This window comes from Pogonomyrmex barbatus, unplaced genomic scaffold (genome assembly GCF_055798465.1).
Source record: "Pogonomyrmex barbatus isolate J1 unplaced genomic scaffold, ASM5579846v1 scaffold9, whole genome shotgun sequence".
NCBI lineage: Eukaryota > Metazoa > Arthropoda > Insecta > Hymenoptera > Formicidae > Pogonomyrmex > Pogonomyrmex barbatus.
In genome coordinates this window covers 8,061,810-8,083,928 of record NW_028297193.1, presented here as the reverse complement: position 1 = coordinate 8,083,928, position 22,119 = coordinate 8,061,810, and the positions used below count along the sequence as shown (strand labels likewise).

The window sequence follows — 22,119 nt, the reverse complement described above, 5'->3', positions numbered from 1 at the left end:
ACATAAGATTGCATAATTTTGTAATATAATACTTGAATTAAAATATAAAAATTCTTGCAAATATGTGCGTCTTCAATTTCGTTTTTATTTTTTAAGAAGATAATTGGCGCTAATAATTAATAATAAAATTTTAAAAGAGAATTAAATAAAATAACTTATCACTTGGGTTGGAAGAAAAAGTTTTTAATCGATACAAATATATATTATTTATATTCCATTTTTTATAAAAAGAAATTCTGCAAAACTTTTTTTTCATTAAAAACTAACACTTTCATTTAACAATTTTTCACATACACACTGCGCGTACACTTAGCTACTTTTTTTACTTTTTTATAAAAAATAAATTTGTTGTGATATTTAATGACCCAGAAAGCGTAAGATTACAACTTATGTTAATTTTTAGAATAAAATTGACGAATTTTTCGAACCTATGTTTCGTTCTTTACTTTGGCAATTATTTTCTGTTTACAGGTTAAATTGTCAAATCAATCATTTAATTCCTCTTTATTAAATCTTATTATAGTTTTCAAAGCTATTGCTATTTAAACTGTAAAATACCATACATTATATAACACATTTTTTTATTTAGTACATGTTTAAATAAAGCTATAAATTTCTGATCAAATAGAACAGTGAATAAAGCAGTAATTTGTGTTACTATAAAATTATATAAATTACAAAGTAGCAGAACTAGAAGCGAATTAATAATAGGATGGATACTTATTGCAAATTGGAAAGTTTATGCATGCCTATATTCTAAGTTTATTTCCCACACTTGTGTAGGTATTAATTACTACGAAACAAACGTTTGCCAACAAATCATTAATGTAGTATTGATTGTATTATACGGCTTACTACTACTCCTCTTCCTGCAGTATTTCCTCGAAATACTAATTAATACATTACAGTTATCGAGAATATTTTGAGTGAGGAGAATTGATACTACGATATGGCAACTATTCATCTAAAATTTCAGAAAATGTTTTATATTCTTCGATTATTTGGTATTTTTACAAATACGTGGCCACCGCAACCAAATATAGGAAAAATTGAACTCTTTCTTCGCAACTTTTATTATTATGTTGCTATCTTTATATTGATGGCAGTGTGGATACCAATGATAATAAGCATATATAATAGTCGAAATGATGATATCGGTATAATGATGAAAAATGTGTCTCATGCGGCTGCCGTAATAGAAGCCATTTTGAATTCAATTTTGTGTAGAATTAAAAAAAGACAATTACAGGTAAAAATATTTATTAAAAATGTTTTTCAAATGCTAATAACTGTATTAATAATTGTATCTTTACGATAATTTATTTAATAAGTAATAAAGATTACGTGTGTGTGTGTGTGTGTGTGTGTGTGTGTGTGTGTGTGTGTGTGTGTGTGTGTGTGTGTGTGTGTGTGTGTGTGTGTGTGTGTGTGTGTGTGTGTGTGTGTGTGTGTGTAAATTTTTGCAATAATATTTTATTAACAAAAAAGAAAAAGATCAGAAAAGCAAAGATCAATCTTCTTTGCTGTAGGATAAAAAAGTTATGTTAATCTCATATTTTAGAAAAGAAAAGAATCGTGAAGTCCATTGGACATAATAGTTCAAATCGATAACTTTCCAACTATTTGGCAATGTCCTAAGCAAATATAAAATGTAATTATAATTGTATGTGGATAATTTAAAGGAAAAAAATGATAATACTTAAAATTTAATTATATCGAAAATTTTGAGAAACGTATTATAAATATATTTTACATTACATTACATTACAATAAAGTACTTTTTCATTAAGTACATTTCAAATTATGAGACTTGAAAATTACGATACTGTCATTAGTATTAGCCAGATATTAGATGTGATAACTTGTGACTACATCGTCACAAGTTTATATCTCTCTTCTGTGTATACGTACATGCGTGCGACGTGCACGCGCGTGAGAGCATGTGCATATATGACGATTTTCTAACAATACTTAATTAAAATTTTGAATTATAGATTTTGAATTATAGAATGATTATTAAATCATACGTTTAAAATGTTCTTGCTATCCGTAAAAGTAAAACATGTGCTATGAATTTTTATATTTATATAATTCTGATTCAATGAAAATAGTTTCCTTTTTATTTTTCTTTAATGCCTTAAATTATTTTAAATTATATTTCGAATTCTGTCATCAATCTGTTATATTTTAGATTCTTCTGTTAAATATCGAGAAATTTATAAAAGCTTCAAGCGATCGTGAAAAAGTTATTCTACAAAAATATGTAGATCGTTATGCAACGTTCATCTTGTTTGTTGCAATATCTTTCATTATGGCAGGGGTTACCGTTATTTGTGCCCCTTTATTTATGCCTTTGGAATTACCTATAGCCGTGTGGTATCCATTTTCAACGGAACCATTATTACGAAAATTTATTCTTTATATCATGCAGATATTTATAGTTGCTCATACTGTTCTATGTCTTGGAGTCGATGTTATGATTGCCGTTCTTTTATTTTATTCTACAGCTAGATTACAAATGTTATCCTTCGAAATAGAGCAAGCTACTAATGAGATTCATATTATATCGTGTGTTAAAAAACATCAAGAAATAATATGGTAAGTGTTGAAAATAAAACTTTTGCTTTTTCAGTGATTTAATAAGTTCCAATTATGAAACGATTATATTATCATCTATGATTATATCATATGAGAGCAGCACTCGGAATTAGTTGCACACTTCAATCCAATTTCAGAAGCTTTCTCTACCGCTCGAGGCTCAGCGGCCAAGGCGACCGAACGGCTGTGCCTCAGGAGAGTCCTGGTATGAGAAACATGCTATCCATATGCCTTTTACTCCAAATTGTCGCTTAAATCTTCTTTGCTAAATTATTTTTATTTTTATAAATAAATAAAACTGTTACGTTCACCCCGGATAAATACTTTTATGGATTGTTGGGGCGGAAGGATGCATCAAACGTTCTTGTAGTTGAGTTTACTCTCGTTAGTGGAAAATCATGAACCGAGCATACAATTATGTGGTCCAGGAGTGCAAGTTAACGTGCTGTCTACGCTATGACTCTGACTCCAAGACGTGCGCCCGTCGGTCCATTTTCAGGGTCAGAGAATTTAATCTCTTTAATCGGCCCCAGGATGAGACCCAGTGTGATTCCTAAGCATCGAGGTAACGAGAGGGAAGTAGTTCAAATAATAGGGAACGTTCAAGTTATTTTTGTTTCAAGTTATTTTATGTTTACATTTAATCAATAAAAAAGAAAAGTGTTACAAATGTCTTTTGATTAAAGAAACGGAGATTTATATAACGTACGATTGAATATTTTAAAAATTGCGGATGCATTATTCAGTTTTTATGTACGAATTCAAATATATTTATATATTTGTCTATGTACTATAATTATCCTACATTTGATTATTCTATACAATTAAATTTATACTTTGATATCTATGTGTGTACGTGCATGTTTCAGAGAGGGGGTCGGATTTCTAGTGGCGAGGTCTAGAGGAAGGGGGGAAGGAGTTCGGAGTTCACAGAACTCGTCCAGGAACTCTTTGTTGAGGAAATTGGGATGTTTTAAATCTGGGTCATGGCATTCTGGAAAGAGTGCGCTGAAATCTGAGGGTGACCCAGCCTCTGATGGTCTGATCGAGGAGTAGGAAGGAGGGGATATGCCAGGTGAATAAAGATTCTTGGCTGGGCAACTTGGCTGGGTGATTTCGTCTGTTCGTGTAGAAATCGTAGAAACGGAAGTCCTTGCCGAGAGACTGTTGGCTGATCGACGAGCTCGCTTGTTGCGACGATAAAGGAGTCTCTTCAGGGCTCGCCTTCGTCTTTGAGCGTCAGAAAGAGAGATGATGTAAATTTCACTGGAGGAAACGGATAAGTGAGCGAAATCGTTGGAGTGTGAGAGAAGTATGGTTGGCCGTAAACTTTAAGCTGTCTCCGAAATATGCCGGGAAGCCGAGAGGTCCGACAGAGGAGAGAAATGAAGAAGAGAAAGAGAAAAATGTGAAAGGGGTAGATTTCCCAACTTATTCGATGGCCATGAACCTGCTGAGTGCTCCGCAACGCATAGGGAGCCCGAGAGATACGACGGCCGAAGAAAACAGAGAAGAAGCAGATTTTGCCGAATTATTCGGCGGCCATAAACCGGCTGAGTGTTCCGCAACGCATAGAGAGCCTGGGAGATCCGACGGCCAAAGCAAAGAGAAAAAGAGAGAGAAAGGGGAATAGAAATGTAAGAAGAAACGGCAGAGGATGTAAGAGAAATAAGAAAATACAAGGAAAAGAGACCCAAAGGTTATTATTAGAGAACTATATGTAATTAAACTTATTGTTATTTAGCTGGAATGCCGAGAACTTGGAACCTGTGAGATGATGAAGCAGTGTCGCCAGAAAACTTGATCACTTGCACTTGGTAAAAATATATTTTTCGACTAACACCGATTGATTACTGATAAAAACTAACGATTGAAAACCTTTAGCTGAATGAAAAGAAGTGTATATATATAACTGTATATATAAGAAGTGTATATAGCACCCTTAAAGGCACGCAATCTCACTTCTATATACTATATACTATACACTTCTATATTTTATACACTATATATATATATGATTCTGTTGAGGAAAAACATCTGTATACGTGTCATTCTTCTGTGATTAGGATTATCCGCTTAGCCGAATTCTAATAACTGACCTCGGAAGAGATCAGTCGCGTAATCGTCGCGATGTAAGTGCTCCTCAACAGAACATATGTCATCCGTTTATCCGCTTAATTAAATTTTAATAACTGATACCCGAAAGAGAAGAATCGTGCAGTCGTCACGACATAACAAAACGTTGAATTTTCTATTAATATATTTCTTATTAATTAATATACTACATTGTGCTTAATTTATGGATGTTTTATTTCAAACGTAATAAGTCAAATATCTCAAAAAATATAAAATGTTTCAGACAAAAGTTTTATAGCTTTGAAAGGAAAAAATAATAACATTATTAATTAAATTGTAAGTACTTTCGAGATTTTTTATGGTCATCATTTTTTTAAATGATATCATATATTTTTTGTTACATAATATGATTTTACATAATATCTTCTAGTTCTTTTGGATATAAAAGTATTAAGACACATGTATGAAAAAATCAATAGTTTACGAAATATTTCGTATTTTATTCCGTCATATTTTGACATAAAAATAAATATTTTATAAACTAATCATTTCCTGGCAAATGTATCTTAATACTTGTGCACAGAATAATGAGATAAATTAATTGGTGTAAAGAAAACACAGTTGTTTTCCAAAAAAAAGTTATGCATTTTGCTGTTTGCAATTACGCATGTTTTTTTCAAAAGCAACTATTGAAAAGCAACTTTACATCAATTGATTCATCTCATTATTCTGTGCAGAAAAATATTAAGATATATTTACCAAAAAATTAATTTATTTTATGTTTTACATCAAAATATGATGAAATAAGATAAAAAAAAAACAAAATATCTCGTAAAGTAACTTTTTGTTATTTATGCCTTAATATTATAATGTGCCTTATATATATATATATATATATATATATATATATATATATAATATTTTTACGTCCAGAATAACTAGAGAAATCATATTGTATAACAAAAAATATATGATTTCATTTAAAAAAATGATCAATCATAAAAAAATCTCGAAAATGGCGCTATTTACAATGAAATTAATAATGTCATCATCTTTTCCCCTCAAAGCTTTAACTCTGAAATATTTTTCCATATCTTTTATATTTTTTGATATTTAACCTATTATATTTTAAAATAAAACAGCCATAAATAAAATACAATATAGTATATTAATAAGAAATAGAAGTATATTAATGAAAAATTCAACGTTTTAGTTATTTATAAAAATAAAAATAATTTAGCAAAGAAGATATCTAAGAGACAGTTTGAGGCAATAGGCGTATGGATAGCATATTGCTCATACGGCGACGCTCCTGAGGCACAGCCGTTCGTAGGCTCGGTCGCTGACTGGTGATGGGGGAAGCCTCCAAAATCGGGCCGAAATGTGCAACTAATTTCAAGCTGTATTAAAGTATAAAACGATTATCAATTTTGCCGTATTTCTTGAATGCGTGAAGTTAGTTCGCCGGATGTCAGAGTTGAACAGAATTGACTCAGATACTCCTTATTTTTGATAATAAATAAAACATAACAATTTATTAATTTGTCAGATATTATACAAAAATGTTAACTGAAAACATAGATATCTATATAAGCGTAAGATCCCATATAGGATCGCTCGATATTACAATGAAACTAAGCTTAACCGATCCTGCTATCAACTATTGGTTAAAATTTTTTTCAGTTAATACTAGGGCACTATTGCCAGAGTTGGTAGCACTATTGACCTCAGCATTGACTAACAGTAAGAGCTCAATGCTAATAAACAATACTAGTGCAGATTAGAATTAGGAAAGCCGCATATAATTCAAGAATCGGAAGAATCTAATGATGAATCAACGACCATAATAATCAAAAATAATAATCCAATTAAAATATTAGATGTACAAAAAAATTCTGAGCTTTAGATTTCATACAACCGAAATAATAATTTAAATTTTATATATCTTCCCGCTCTTTTGCGATTTTAAAGCGTTGACATTTAGCCTTCTAAAATGCCGGTTTGGCGTTTGCTGCACAACCTCAAAAATTAGTAGTGTTCACGATGACAATAACAAAAGAGCATATTCGATTTTCCATCCACTTCGCGTTTCATCTGAAGAAAAAGGCTGCTGAATATTGCAATGATTTGTGCTGCATATGGAGAGAACGCTGTAAGTCATACTACATATAAAAGATGGTATCAAAAATTTTGCCAACGAGATTTCAGTCTTGAAGATGAACCGCGTGCTGGACGCTCTCAAAAAATTGAAACGGACGAATTGCAAGCACTGCTGGATATAAACTCTGCGCAAACTGAAAAGGAGCTTGCAGAACAGCTTGGCGTTACGCAGCAAACCATTTCCGTACATTTACATACGATGGGAAAGGCAGATGGATTCCGCATGAATTGTCCGAAGACAATAAAAATCGTCGGTGTGATACTGCACTCACTTTGCTTTCAAAGTTTCGAAAAAAAGATTTTCTGCACAAAATCATTACAGGCGATGAAAAGTGGATTCTTTATGATAACCCTAAACGTAAAAAATCATGGGTTGACCCTGGTCAACCTTCGACATCGATGCCAAAGCCCAATATCCACGCCAAAAAAGTTTTGTTCTGTACCTGGTGAGATTGGAAAGGTATGTTGTATTACGAGTTGTTACAACCGGGTGAAACAATCATGGCAGACCGCTACCAACAACAATTGACCAATTTGAGCGATGCATTAGAAGAAGAAAGGCCATTTACTGACCAAGGACGTCGTAAGATGATCTTGCTTCATGACAATACCCGACCACATGTTGCGAAAACGACTCAGGACCATATCTTTGCGTTAGGCTGGGAACTTCTCCCGCACGCGGCGTATAACCCAGACATGGTGTCTTCCGATTACTATCTATTCTGGTCGCTGCAGCATCATTTGACTGATACACATTTCGTGAGATTTGAAGAGATACGAAAATGCATTGATGACTTTATCGCTTCGAAGCCGGTGAGTTTCTATCGTCAAGGAATTCGCAAGCTACCCGAAAGATGGCAAAAGGTCGTTGATGCAAACGGGGAATATTTCGCTGATTAATATTTTTTTGAATAAAGATTTTTTTTTGTTTGTTTTTGAATAAAGATTGAATTTTACAAAAAAAAGCTCAGAACTTTTTTGTACACCTAATATATAGCGCTATTATTAACATATATTTTAAATATTGACAAATACACTTGCCAACAAAATTCGATATAAATTATAGGTAAATTTATATCAAAATTTGGCATAACTTTTAAATAAGCATAACTCAACAAAAAATTATAAATAACTCAGTTAAAATTAAAAAAATGAAAAATTGAAAAATTTGTTCTTGCATGTCAAGGATAAAATCTATACTTTAAGGAACATTCATCTTCCTTTGAATTTATTTTCTTTTTCTCATGTCATTTTTTTTTAAATAAGGACGTGTTATATTTTCAAAAAGATTGCAATAATTTAATTTATTCTACCGGCTCGAAGGAATTTTCTTCTCAAACGTAGTAATCATCATAAGATATAAACCTTATTTTGTGAACTAAAAAAAATTAAGGCTTGCACGATTTTTTTCGTGGAATTACAGTGTGTCAAAGTTACCTATGCATTTTTACTCAGTTGGTTACTCGATGTGCATCGTAGCAAGGTTACTAATTGGAATTTACGCATCGTACTTGCATATGTGAGTGTATGTGTGTATCAGCAGAAATAAAGACCATACGGTTTATCAATCTCAATATTTGTAATGATGATTTTTGTAACGATGCATCCTAGCGTTTCTATTAGCGTCCATCCGCCGAACAAAAATATAAGCGGCGACAAATCCTCTTGAATTTGAGCATAATTCATCATGGCCCATACGTAGGAACCCGCGTTACATAACGTGTCGCGGCGGAAATGTTCGAGCGCACCCGGAAGGCGAACGTGAAATTTGATTCTTATACAGTGACAAACAACTTATTGTTATTTTTATTCCAATAATTAGGGAGTAAAATAATATCCGCAAATCGACCCAAATCTTTCCAAAATTGACCGAATTATCCGTGGGGGATAAAAAGCCTGATTCGATTGAAATTCGAACAGATTCTCGGAATCCTCCGCCGGGTTCGCATACATGAAACCGACTCCGATCCCGATAAAGAAAAGGCCGAGAAGAGGTTGCGAGTACAGTCCCAGCTAGGAGTTACTGGCCAAGAGCTCTTCGTCTCCTTCCGAATCTCCGAATCTTCGCTTACTGGGAAAACTCAAGGTAACGTGTTCGCTGTCTCAGCCAGAAGTTACTGGCATCAATACCTTCTTCGCCACCCGAATAATACAGCGAAAAGGCAATCGCCTCCGCCAGGTGTTTCTGGGCTTTCATGGCCGAACACGATAGTACGTTCGCTGTCGCGAGCGGTCGCCACCGACTCGTCTTCCGCGATCCGCATTCGCGTCCGCGATTGACCGCGTCCGCGACTAATCGATCTACCGCTGAACCGTACCGCCACCACGTTGAAACCTACCGCACTCGTCGTAAAGATCAGGATCCGATCCGCGTCCGCGTCCGCGTCGAAACCGACCATCAAAATCCGCATTCGATCCGCATCCGCGCCGAAACCAACCGAATCCGTTGTCACAATCCGCACCCGATCCGCGTCCACGTTCGCGACTGCGCCGCAACCGACGCATCCACCGAACCGTCTCCGCGTTCGCACTAAAACCGACTACGCATCCGCATTGCCGCTTACCAATTGTATTGGGTTGTTGGAAAAGTTATGACGTATTTTTTATGTTTTTCAAAGATCATTTATTTATATAAAGAACAAAGATCAATCAATGATATATTGCCCGTTTTGTTCGATAACCTTTTATCATTTTTCAGTGAATTTCATAATTTCTCGTTCGTAGAAGAAGTCTTTATCAGCGAGAAACACGGCTGAACAAGATGCTGATTTGACAGCCTCATCTGAATTAAACCATTATACCATGTAAGGAGTTTTGAAGAGAGCGAACAAGTGAAAGTCTGACGGCACAAGGTCAGGCGAGTATGGTGGGTGTGGCAACACATCCCATCCAAGCTCCAATAATTTTTGTTGGGTGGTCAAACTTGTGTGTGGTCTCGCGTTGTTGTGATGGAACACAACTCCTTTACCATTAACAAACTCTGGACGTTTCTGGATGATGGATTTGTTCAAAGTGTCCAATTGTCGACATTCGAATTGATTATTTGGTTTGGAAAGAAATTTGAAAAACATGACACCTTTAAAATCTCACTGCACTGAGAGCATAATCTTCCCCTGATGTATATTTGCTTTTGATGTGTCGTTTGAGGCGAATCATTACGTCGAGACCAAGACCGTTTGCACACCACATTGTTGTAAACAATCCACTTCTTATCACCAGTTATCACCAGTTATTAGTATTTGCTTCAAAAAATAATCATTTTCTTCACGTTTAATGAACATATCGCAGATGTTTATACGCACCGTCAAATGAATTTCTTTGAGTTCATGAGGAACCCAAATATCGAGCTTGCTTACGTAAGCCAGCTTCCTATCCCAGCTTCTTTAGGTGATCATGAACGCTTGAATGATAGATATTCAATGTTTTTGCAATCTCTCGTGTCGTGTAACATGGGTTTGATTCAATCAATATCTTTATTTTGTCATCATCAACCTCGGTGGGCCTTCCTGACCGAGGAGCGTCGTTGAGGTGAAAACCAGCATGGAATTTCGTGAACCATCATTGGTACTGACGTTCTTGTACGTCTTACACAACTTTTCACAAGCTTGACGCGTTCTTTTCTTTACGGAAATAAAATAGTAATTTATGGCGAAAATGCACAGTTTGATCTTCCATCCTCAACTTATTATAAAATCTCCAAAACTCAACCAAATCGCTCAATTTTTTTTTAGAGTGAGCTAGAACTGTCAGCTGTCAAATGACATAGCAATAATATAGCAATAACATGCGGATGACTTTAGTATTTTCAAAAATAAATTAGTGCCATCTGTTACAAAAATGCGTTATGACTTTTTTGACAACTCAATAATAAGTCTCATGCATAATTACATTGTAAAAACTCGCTGTAAATAACCGCGTACCAATCCATTGTAATTCATCGCTGTAAATAACTGTGCGCTAAATCAAATTATAAACTTCGCTGTAAATATCCGCGCCTCAATCAATATATCTAAAATATATTTAAATAAATAATTAATATCATATATTCGCCTTTGCCGTCTTTTGTCTCCAAACCTGGCTTACCCGATGTACGTATCCGCGCATGAAGAAATTAATAATTCACGTATCGATGAAAAGGCGGTTCGTTATATTTATATTTAATGACTTAAATCTTTGCTGATGCGTGCGTGCGCGCGTGCGCGCATGTGGTGGTGGGGTGTGTGTGTGTGTGTGTGTGTGTGTGTGTGTGTGTGTGTGTGTGTGTGTGTGTGTGTGTGTGTGTGTGTGTGTGTGTGTGTGTGTGTGTGTGGGTGGGTGGGTGGGTGGGTGGATGGGTGTGTGTGTGTGTGAAAGAGAGAAAGAGAGAGAGAGAGAGAGAGAGAGGGAGAGGGAGAGAGAGAGAGAGAGAGAGAGAGAGAGAGAGAGAGAGAGAGAGAGAGAGAGAGAGAGAGAGAAATGTTCCTACGTTGCGTATTTTCTTCATCTTCGAATGATCTCAAGCAAACGAACATTCTACCTTCACATACACCTCTACATACACATACGTACGCGCTCACACACACACACACACACACACACACACACACACACACACACACACACACACACACACACACAACGGATAAGGTTTGAAATGACAAAGTCTGAAGTCTTTATTTTTTTTTTTGTTTAAAAAGGTAGAAATCTTCCAAAGACCCTCCGGTGAACGAATTCGGGGAATGTAGGATTCAAATGGGGGAGGAAGGAGCATCAGACGAAAAACCTTTCAGCCTTGCTTATCCATTAAAATCATTTCGCTGGCAGCACCATATTGGGAGGGAACGTTGACAGAACAACACATCACGGGTTCCCTCCTTAGCGACAGTGCAACATGCACACATCAGAAGAGACGTCCAATATCTCAGATTCTTCTAAGAGGACCTATAAGACGAGGATGAGATCTAACCCAATATTTCAATGCCAAATTAGACATCGGTAATATCTAAATGAGGAGTGTCTTTTTCAAGTGCCCCATTAGTCCTAGGATTTTGACGCTTCCTCTCCGCCTTGACGGACATGACTAACTCGGAGAATGCAGCGAACGCTCCCTGCCATGCATCATCCTCAAGAATGGTCCTAAGCCTAATCATAAATTACCATCTATAGCTTCGATTAGCTTACACCTCTCATCCCTCCAAGCAAGGCATCTCATTATTGTATGGTCTGGAGTATCGACCTCCAATGAATAATGATAATAAATAGGTGTGGGGGATTTTCCAATTTTGTAAAAAAAAACATCAAAGCAGCCATGGCCACTTATCAATTGTGTACAGAGGAATATTAAAGAGCCAAACTCATGCCTTGTTCACGTCTCAAATTTATTCGCGAAAGCTGCTCTTACCTGCATACTCGAGAATTTATCGTTTTCCAATATGCTATGTCAAGTCTGAAGAGCTCTCGATTCACCTCCCTCTTCATTAAGCGTATTATTCGATCAATTAACAATGGATTGGGCCCTTTTAATGCAACTAGTACAAATTATAAATTCGGAAAGCTCTTATCTCAAGACACCAGCCAAAATGAAAGCTGCCGTCAGCGAGATTGTTCTGTATCTACAAATCTAATAGACAATGTACGTATGAACTTATCAATCACTCTAGTCGTTAGAGAAACGAAATTAAATTTATCTGCCCAAACTGGAACACCATAATATAAAACTAATTGAATAACAGATGCATATAGTTTCCTCTTTTTTGAATCCAAGTACCCAAAGATTGAGCATAAGTCTGCACAGAGAGTGAGTTAAATTTCGGATACAAAGAGTAATATTAATGAAATGTTGCCTAAAGGTTAGATGTGTCTAACAAGGAAAGACATGGAAGTGTCCTCCTTTGATTTTGATAAGCTTTAAATATGTTATATTGTAGATCAAAATAAGGGACACGTATTTTTTTATACGTGCTCATTTTGAGTTTTGAGTTTTAGGATAAAACACCCCCTTGAAAAAAATCCGTTATTTTATTTCAAGGCAAATATCGCCGAAACTATTAAAATTACAAAAAAATGTTGCGAATAAAAGTTGAATGGTTGCAAGAGTACTTTATAATAGTAATGTAACAAAAATTTACAAGAAATTTGTTTTTTAAACAAATCCCCACTTTATATTTTTTTTGAAAATTTTTTATTTTTTTTGTGACCAAATTAAAGATTATTTTAATAAGAATCCAATCATATATGATAAAATTATTTTCCGACTTATCATTTTTGAGAAATAATTAGAACGTCTATGTACGCGTGTTATCCGCTCTTTCATATGTTCGATCTTTCACAGATCGATCTCATATAACGGTGATTGCGTGAAAGAACGTTAATTAACAATTCGATTTAACAATACAATATTTATTTATTTATTTATTTATTTATTTGTTTATTTATTTATTTCTTACAATGGAAGGATATTTCTATTTTAATCAAAGATATTTTTTAAAAATAAAGAAATTATTACTTTTATTAATAGTACTACAGCTAATTGCAGTGGTTAATATCTTGAAGAATATATTCAAAAAGGTGAAATATATATTATATATACTTGTTACTTTCAGATTAAAATAAATTTATCTTTAACATAATGTAGCCCGAATCTACGATATTATAATATATATATATATATATATATATATTTGGGATCTTATAATATATATATATATATATATATTATAAGATCCCAAATAAGAAGGAAGGGTGTGTGTCACGGCGGGGTCCGACCACGAATCAGTCGTGAAAACTCGTAATTCTTTTGCAAAAAAATACCACCTCAGCCAGGAATCGAACCTGGACCTCCTGCTTACCGGACAGGCATCTTATTCCTTCGACTACCGAGGCATGTGATGATATTTATCGCAAATAACATGTTTAGAATAACACGTCACAATTCAATGATACACATATATACGTATATTACAATATATATATATATATATATATATATATATATATATATATATATATTATTTCTTATATTATTTCTTATCTATTATATATCTAGTGTTTCTTATATATCTTTACGATATTTCTCGAATCTCGGCATAGCAATCAAAAACATCGCCGGAAATACAAATATGCAAAAGCAAGTCTGCAAATTCCAAAGCAGAGCGCGAACGGAGAACGCGCGTTGTTTTGATCATATATGGTCCAAGTTAGAATTATAATATAAGGCGATGAAACGCGATACTACTAAAATATTATAAAAACGGTCGCTAAATCACCGAGAGCGAGCAGTCACAATACGTAACAGAACAGTTGTACTTCGTTACGGTCAGTCGTTATCCGTAATAACGAGATTCACACAAAACATTATCAAGAAGCCGTACCAATAAATACTACTTAATAAAAGTGAGTAATAATATTTGACCAGAAGAACTTTCCACCTAGATCCTGCTCGGAGCTCTAAGGAGTTCCTAAGGTTCGGCAAACCCGACTTTCCCTAAATACAATCTTGTAACCTAATCCGGACTAAAATAATAAGTAATATATAAATATAATAAGCATACGAGGATAGTCTCAAAAATTTTGAACCTAACATAGAAACAAGTATTTTTTCGGTCAAATATAGTTTTATTTTTCAACATAATCTCCTTTTAAGTTGATACACTTTTCCCATTGATACTTTAATCTCTTTAACCCCTCCAAATAGTAGTTGGCGTCTTGCTCCGCAAAATAGGCGTTTACGTATGCGATGACCTCTTCGTTCGATGAAAATCTCTGTCCTCCAAGCGAAACTTTAAGCTTAGGAAACAGGAAAAGTCGCTCGGGACTAGATCTGGTGAATACGGTGGGTAGTCAACCAATTCGAAGTGCAGTTCGTGAATTTTGGCAATGGCGACCGCCGAAGTGTAAGCAGGTGCGTTGTCTTGATAGAACAGCACTTTCTTTTTCTTCAAATGCGGTCGTTTTCTTGCAATATCTGCCTTCAGCTTATCAAATAATGATGCGTAATACGCTCCCGTTATTGTTTTACCTTTTTCAAGATAGTCGATACACACAATTCCGTGACTATCTCAAAAAACAGTCGCCATTTACCTTCCTGATGGAATCGTCTTCACCTTTTTCGGAGCAGGTTCACCCTTTGCAGTCCACTGTTTTGACTGTTCTTTTGTCTCTAGAGTGTAGTGGTAGATCCAAGTTTCATCTACAGTTATGAATCGACGCAAAAAATCTGACTCGTTTCGCTTGAACCGCTCCAATAGGACTTTGGAAATGTTCATTCGAATTCGTTTTTGGTCCAAAGTGAGCAAGCATGGCATCCAACTAGCTTCCGCATATCCAATTCTTCAATCAATATATGACAAACGCGTTCTTTCGATATGCTCATAGCCCTGCTATCTCTCTAACTTTGATGGTCATCCAGTATTTGGTGATTTTCAATGTTATCAGCAGTGATCGCAGTTTTTGGCTGTCCCGAACACTCATCATCAGCCAAGCTGGTACGACCACGTTTAAATTCAGCTTCCCATCTTTTTACGGTGGCAAATGATGGGGCAGAGTCTCCGTAAACAACGTCCAACTCGATTTTAATTTGCGCAGGTATTGCCTTTCAAATGTACGAATTTAATCACGGCACGATATTCAATTTTTTCCATTTTTACAAAAACACTGACATCGACTGACATAAACGATTGTCAAACAACAACTGAACATCCAAAATGGCTGAAATTTTCACAAAAGTCTTTCAAAGCATATACTATTGTAGTATATGCTACCACTAGAATGGTTTTGACGAGTAATGTCATCTTCATGTTAAGGCTGAAAACTTTTCAGACTACCCTCGTACAATGAAGCGTTACTATTCCTTAAGTATAAAATAATTAATTACTTATTTTATTTTAAAAACAAGTACTTTTTACATATATGGTTATAATTAAGTGTTTCTAATTTTTAAGGTAAAATGAAATTCAATCCAAGAAACATGATAATACTGCTTCTTATTTTTACTTCTTATTTTTTGAATTTACCAGAAATTTCTATTACAAATACAAAAATAAAAATAAAAGAGGAAATGGAAAATATGCTACAAAAAATATATGAAAACCAATTTGAAATTGAGGAAGAAGAGAGTATTGATTTTGAAAATTCTTTTGATATATCAGAAGTACAATTAATAACACCCGAAGAAGAGGACGAAGAAGAAAATATAGATTATGTGAGTGAAATGACATATGTAACAGATGATATTCCAATTTAATATAAAAGAAGAGCTGTTGAGTTTTGGAAACCTAATAATTCAGTTAGGTCAATATCGCTAGAGCGCGTAAAACGCGCGTAGATTTCGAAAAGTTACTTCGTTACGCCAATTACGAAGATGGCAGGAGCAAGTCAACAAAGGTGGGACTAGATTGGAAAAGCTGAAAGAAATTTCATCATATACATTAAATAAATTCCAAAAAGATCTAGAAGAAAGGAACAATTATTCATGACATTGATATTGTTCGATGGGCCCTCAAAGCACAAGAGATTAATACTCCAGGATTTATAGCATCACATACGTGAGTAAAACAATTCAAGATAGCGCACAACATTGTTTCTCGAAAAATCACAAAATTTATAACGAATAAAACTCTGAAATCAAAAGAATATCTAGAAGCAGAAAGCAATAGATTTATCGAAAATGTTAAATTATGCGTTATATTACGCGTTATCGATTCGAAAACATATACAATTCAGATCCAATTTTCAATTGGAATTTCATACTAATTGTTCATTAGTAATGGAAGTACAAAAGGAGTTGAGTGTGTAGTGCAATCGGTATCGGCAACAACACATAGTTATATCATCCAACCCACAATTTTAACGATAGTAAGTTATTATCTCCTCTTTTTATTGTTTTAAAAAAACCTACTAGAATATTCGGCCCAAGAGTAGAAGAAATAATGTTTAGGGAAATTATAATTTATGTTATGGCTTCAAAATCTAGAAAATTGACATCTCATCATTTTGAGATATTATTAAGAGAAGTTTATTTTCCAAATGTTGGCCCGAAATCTGTTTTATTATTGGATTTGTGGACTGGTCACTGTCCAAATGTAATTGCAAGAAATAGACCGGAAAATGCAGAAGATATTGTTTTTCTGACAATACCAGCAAGAACAACAGACAACCATTAAATGTTTATGGTTTCCGTCTGGAATTTTTTTGTTTCTCTCTGGAAAAATTTTATAAAACATTTATCGGATTTATCATCATACTTTTAGATTTAGAAATTAAACTTCATTCGCGAGATTCTATTTTAAAAATGCAATCATTAACAGGCATTTCCAATTTTCATCGCCAAAATTTAGAAATTTAATAAAATATACATGGTTTAAGAGTGGTTATGTAGAAAATAGGCCAGAAATGTTTGAAACATTTGTAGATTATTGTTTCAAAAAACAGTCTAAACCACGATGTGATGTTTGTGACAGTATTGTTATAATAACTTATTCATGGTTTAAAAAATCTCTTTGTTTCCAACATTTTTTTCACGATCATCATCTTTGTTATCAATTTGAGGTAATATATTGACATATTTCTGTTATTATCCATGTAACTTTTTATATAATTATTATACATCTGTACTCTTATATATTTCTATATGATCTTTGGTGAATAATAAAAAGAACATAATGTGTATCTTTAATTATATGAATATTATTATAAATATGTACTTTTTCCTTTCTTCTTTCATAAATCCTACTAAATCTTGATTAATAGAATATATTCGACATTAACCATTGCAATTAGCTGTAATACTATTAATAAAAGTAATAATTTCTTTATTTTTAAAAAATATCTTTGATTAAAATAAAAATACCTTCTCATTGTAAGAAATAAATAAATAAACAAATAAATAAATAAATAAATAAATATTATATTGTTAAATAGGATTATTAATCAACGTTCTTTCACGCAACTAACGTTATATGAGAAAGACCGAGCGCATGAATGAGCATGGATAACACGCGTACATAGACGTTCTAATTATTTCTCAAAAATAATAAATCGGAAAATAACTTTACCATATATAGTTGGATTCGTATTACAATAACTTTTAGTTACAAAAAAAATTAAAAAATTTTCAAAGAAAATATAAAGTGGTGGGGGATTTGTTTAAACAAATTTCTTAATTTTTTTTTATATTACTATTATAAAGTACTCTTACAACCATTCAACTTTTACTCGAAACATTTTTTGTAATTTTAATAATTTCGACGATATTTGCCTTGAAATAAAAAAACGAAATTTTTTCAAGAGGTGTTTTACCCCCTACAACTCAAAACGGGCACGTATAAAAAAATACGTGTCCCTTATTTTGGTCTAGAATATAACATATTTGAAGCTCATCAAAATTGGAGGGGACACTTCTATGCCCTTCCTTGTAAGATTACATCAAAACATTTCATGTTACGTTTAATTCGTATATCTATATTATCGATGTTCGTATACCTATATTATCGAATGTTTGGGATAAGAAGCCTCCAGTTTGTCTGAAAATACAGGCCTCCGTTTTATTAGGTATACAAAAAAGTTCTGAGCTTTTTTTTTGTAAAATTCAATTTTTATTCAAAAACAAAAAAATATTAATCAGCGAAATATTCTCCGTTTGCATCAACGAGCTTTTGCCATCTTTTGGGTAGCTTGCGAATTCCTTAACGATAGAAGCTCATCTGCTACGAGGCGATAAAGTCATCAATGCATTTTCGTATCTCTTCAAATCTCATGAAATGTGTATCAGCCAAATGATGCTGCAGCGACCGGAATAGATAGTAATCGGAAGGCGCCATGTCTGGGCTATACGCCGCGTGCGGGAAAAGTTCCCAGCCTAACGCAAAGATATGGTCCTGAGTCGCTTTCGCAACATGTGGTCGAGCATTGTCATGAAACAAGATCGCTTTACGACGTCCTTGGCCAGTAAATGGCCTCTTTTCTTCTAGTGCATCGCTCAAATTGGTAAATTGTTGGTAGCGGTCTGCCGTGATTGTTTCACCCGGTTGTAACAACTCGTAATACAACACACCTTTCCAATCCCATCAGATACAGAGCAAAACCTTCTTGGCATAGATATTTCGAGTCGATGTCGAAGGTTGACCAGGGTCAACCCATGATTTTCTACGTTTAGGGTTATCATAAAGAATCCACTTTTCATCGCCTGTAATGATTTTGTGCAGAATCTTTTTTTCGAAACTTTGAAAGCAAAGTGAGTGCAATATCACGCCGACGATTTTTATTGTCTTCGGACAATTCATGCGGAATCCATCTGTCTTTCCCATCGTATGTAAACGAAAATGGTTTGCTGCGTAACGCAAGCTTCTTTTCAGTTTGCGCAGAGTTTATATCCAGCAGTGCTTGCAATTCGTCCGTTTCAATCTTTTGACGGCGTCCAGCACGCATCTTCAAGACTGAAATCTCCTTGGCGAAATTTTTGATACCATCTTTTATATGTAGTATGACTTACAGCGTTCTCTCCATATGCAGCACAAATCATTGCAATATTCAGCAGCCTTTTTCTTCAGATGAAACGCGAAGTGGATGGAAAATCGAATATGCTCTTTTGTTATTGTCATCGTGAACACTACTAATTTTTGAGGTTATGTGCATCAAACGCCAAACCGTATGGCATTTTAGAAGGCCAAATGTCAACGCTTTAAAACCGCAAAAGAGCGGGAAGATATATAAAATTTAAATTGTTATTTCGGTTGTATGAAATCTAAAGCTCAGAACTTTTTTGTACACCTAATACATACAGACAAATTAAAACCTAATCGTCTAATCCTATTGTAACGGAGCATAACGCTCTGTAACGCTCCATTACTAAGCGCGCTATGTGGCCCATACCGTCCGGGGCTGCCCGAATATCCCCGAACATCACGCGCACATAGCTGATGCTCCGACGGCCTGACAGATCAGCTGTTTTACAGCGAATAATATCTCAACGAAAATAGAAGCCAAGTATATATATCCGGCACATTCTTTGACTAAAACCAGTCCCGTCATCTAACCAGTCTAATCCGATACTCTGATCCGATCCGCCCAATACGAGAGTTCTCCATTCGGAATCGAGCATTCTTGCTATTCTCGCTTTCTTATACGAAAACTCTAAGCGTTCTTAGTCTTTTCTTCTAATACAACGAGCATTTTCGTTACTCCTAAATTAATATTCCAGTGTTCTCGAATAATCCTATCCACATAACGAGCATTTTCGTTCATCCTGCACGAATACTCGAGCGTTCTCAGGTATTCCTCCTACACCACGAGCATTTTCTACCTTCGATATTCAAGCGTTCTCAAATATTTACTTCACGCGAACGAATGTTCTCGTTGCGCTATCCGAATAACGAGTATTCGCGATATTCTCTCTTTGGCAAGCGAAAACATGTGTTGCGAAGGCGTTTTCGGTTATTTAGCAACCGCCCCAATCCGACCACTTGGCAACACGCGGGCTCCTTTGTCTAGCAACGTGCTGTGTCGCCAACCCGCGCACTATCCCGCGAGTATACACAGTCACATTCTGTATTCGACCACTCATCCGAACATTGAAATTGTATCGGACGGCGTCACGCTCTCTTTTAACAACAGTGTCTTTTCATCGCTCTGTAGAATTTCTTAATTCTAAATAAATTGTTTTTTTTTATTTTGTTAACTAAGTCCTAGCATCTGCCATTCTTTTTCCGAACCCTGGCATTCGATAAGTATATCCGAACCACGTTTCCGCTTCCGCACCGATTATTCTGACCGAATAGGAACGTACTGTTACACTATTGACAATGATATGAAGATCTCTCTCCCTCTTGCACTATCAATGGTGTTACCAGAAACAAAAACTAAAGTGTCATCAACATAATGAATCATCCCATAGCCATTGGGACAAGGTTCACGGAGTATCATATCTGACATTCCACAATAAATGTCCAAGAATAGAACCTTGCAAAATACCGCAAAACGTCTCAATATTATTGAGATGATCATTTTTTTTACGAAGATAACAGACTTCCCACTGAAGCAGTTGTGTAACATAGCTCGTATATATAATATATAACGAAAAAGTATATATAACGGAAAACTGAAGTTCTCGGAAGCGTCTAGAATACAAATCTATGAAATCGAGTTGAAGGCGTTATATCAAAGCTAACCGCAATTACACAACATTCATTATCGAAAGCTTCAGTAATAATCTGTCGAAAGGCATGGGTTGCGTCTATCATAGATTTTCTAGGACAAAAGCCAGATTGAAAGGGTGATAAGCCAGCACCGTTTTGCAAATTCTCTCAAATCCTGGTAGCAATGATTTTTTTCAAAAAGTTTACCGATGGTCTAATAGGCAGAGAGGACGAAAGGAAGAAGATATATTCGCTATTTTTTTCTGGTTTTTTAAGTAAAACAAGATGTGCCGTTTTCCAATATCAGAGAAATAATCTCTAAAGAAACAGTCTGTAAAGAGAGAACAAAGATCATTACGGATATAATCATAAGCTAAGGCCAAAATCCGACCTGTAAATGTAATTTCCTCTGGACCAGATGCTTTTTCTTCCTGCTTTTTCATTCTGTTTTTAATTCTCTTAAAAAGAAGATCTAATTCGTCAACGAGAACGGCAAGTGCCTCGTATTCACCTTACAAGATACAGCGATAAGCATACTGGGTCTGAAGATAAAGACCTCCAACAATGGAGAGAATTAATTTCGGGTCCAGTGTTTCACACACAGGAGGAGAAATGTTTCTCAGTCTTCCCATTATTACCTTATATGGTTTATCCCACAGGTCACTATCTATGAGTCCCATAAGTTCTGACCACGCTCTATTCTTGGTCCTGAGAATGGCCCTCCTAAGATTGTACCTTTGCCTGAAACAAATCTGGCCTATTTTTCCGATATCTGAGGCAAAAGAAAAGGTTTCAATCGTCCGTGTATGATGTGCAGAAATATTTTACTAGCATGCGATATTAGCCACAGTTTTATAGTTCGCACACTTCAAAGAAGAGCCTTTTTTAAAGATGGGAACAAACGTCGACTCCCACCAATCCGTGGGCGAAATTGTTATTTCCCATATGATGTTATATATTCTGTGAATAGCATCCAGTCTTTTTTCTCCCATCTTTCAAGATTTTTAGTTATCCCATATCCCATCTGCTCCCGGAGATTTTCTTGGTTTTAAGAGCTTTATTGCTCTTTCCACCTCTTCTCGCATTATGGTGGGCTCCTCTAGTACGCGTCACTATCCATTGGGCTGAAGTTGTCCTCATACAGCTTTTAGCAGTAGCTCCTCCACACTCCTACAAT

The 22,119-nt window shown here is 35.0% G+C and overlaps 1 protein-coding gene and 1 pseudogene across 1 annotated transcript in view; both read left to right on the top strand.

Annotated features, from left to right (window-relative positions):
* Window positions 1–715: 715 nt before the first annotated feature.
* Window positions 716–22,119, top strand: part of LOC148934603 (uncharacterized) — a 234,507-nt gene continuing 213,103 nt past the window's right edge. The window contains exons 1-2 of the mRNA XM_089084615.1: window positions 716–1,249; window positions 2,192–2,598. Coding sequence (XP_088940741.1) covers window positions 950–1,249; window positions 2,192–2,598 — 707 coding nt within the window. The 5' untranslated portion in view covers window positions 716–949. The remainder of the gene's footprint in view (window positions 1,250–2,191; window positions 2,599–22,119) is intronic.
* Window positions 15,128–17,627, top strand: LOC148934610 (uncharacterized; annotated as a pseudogene).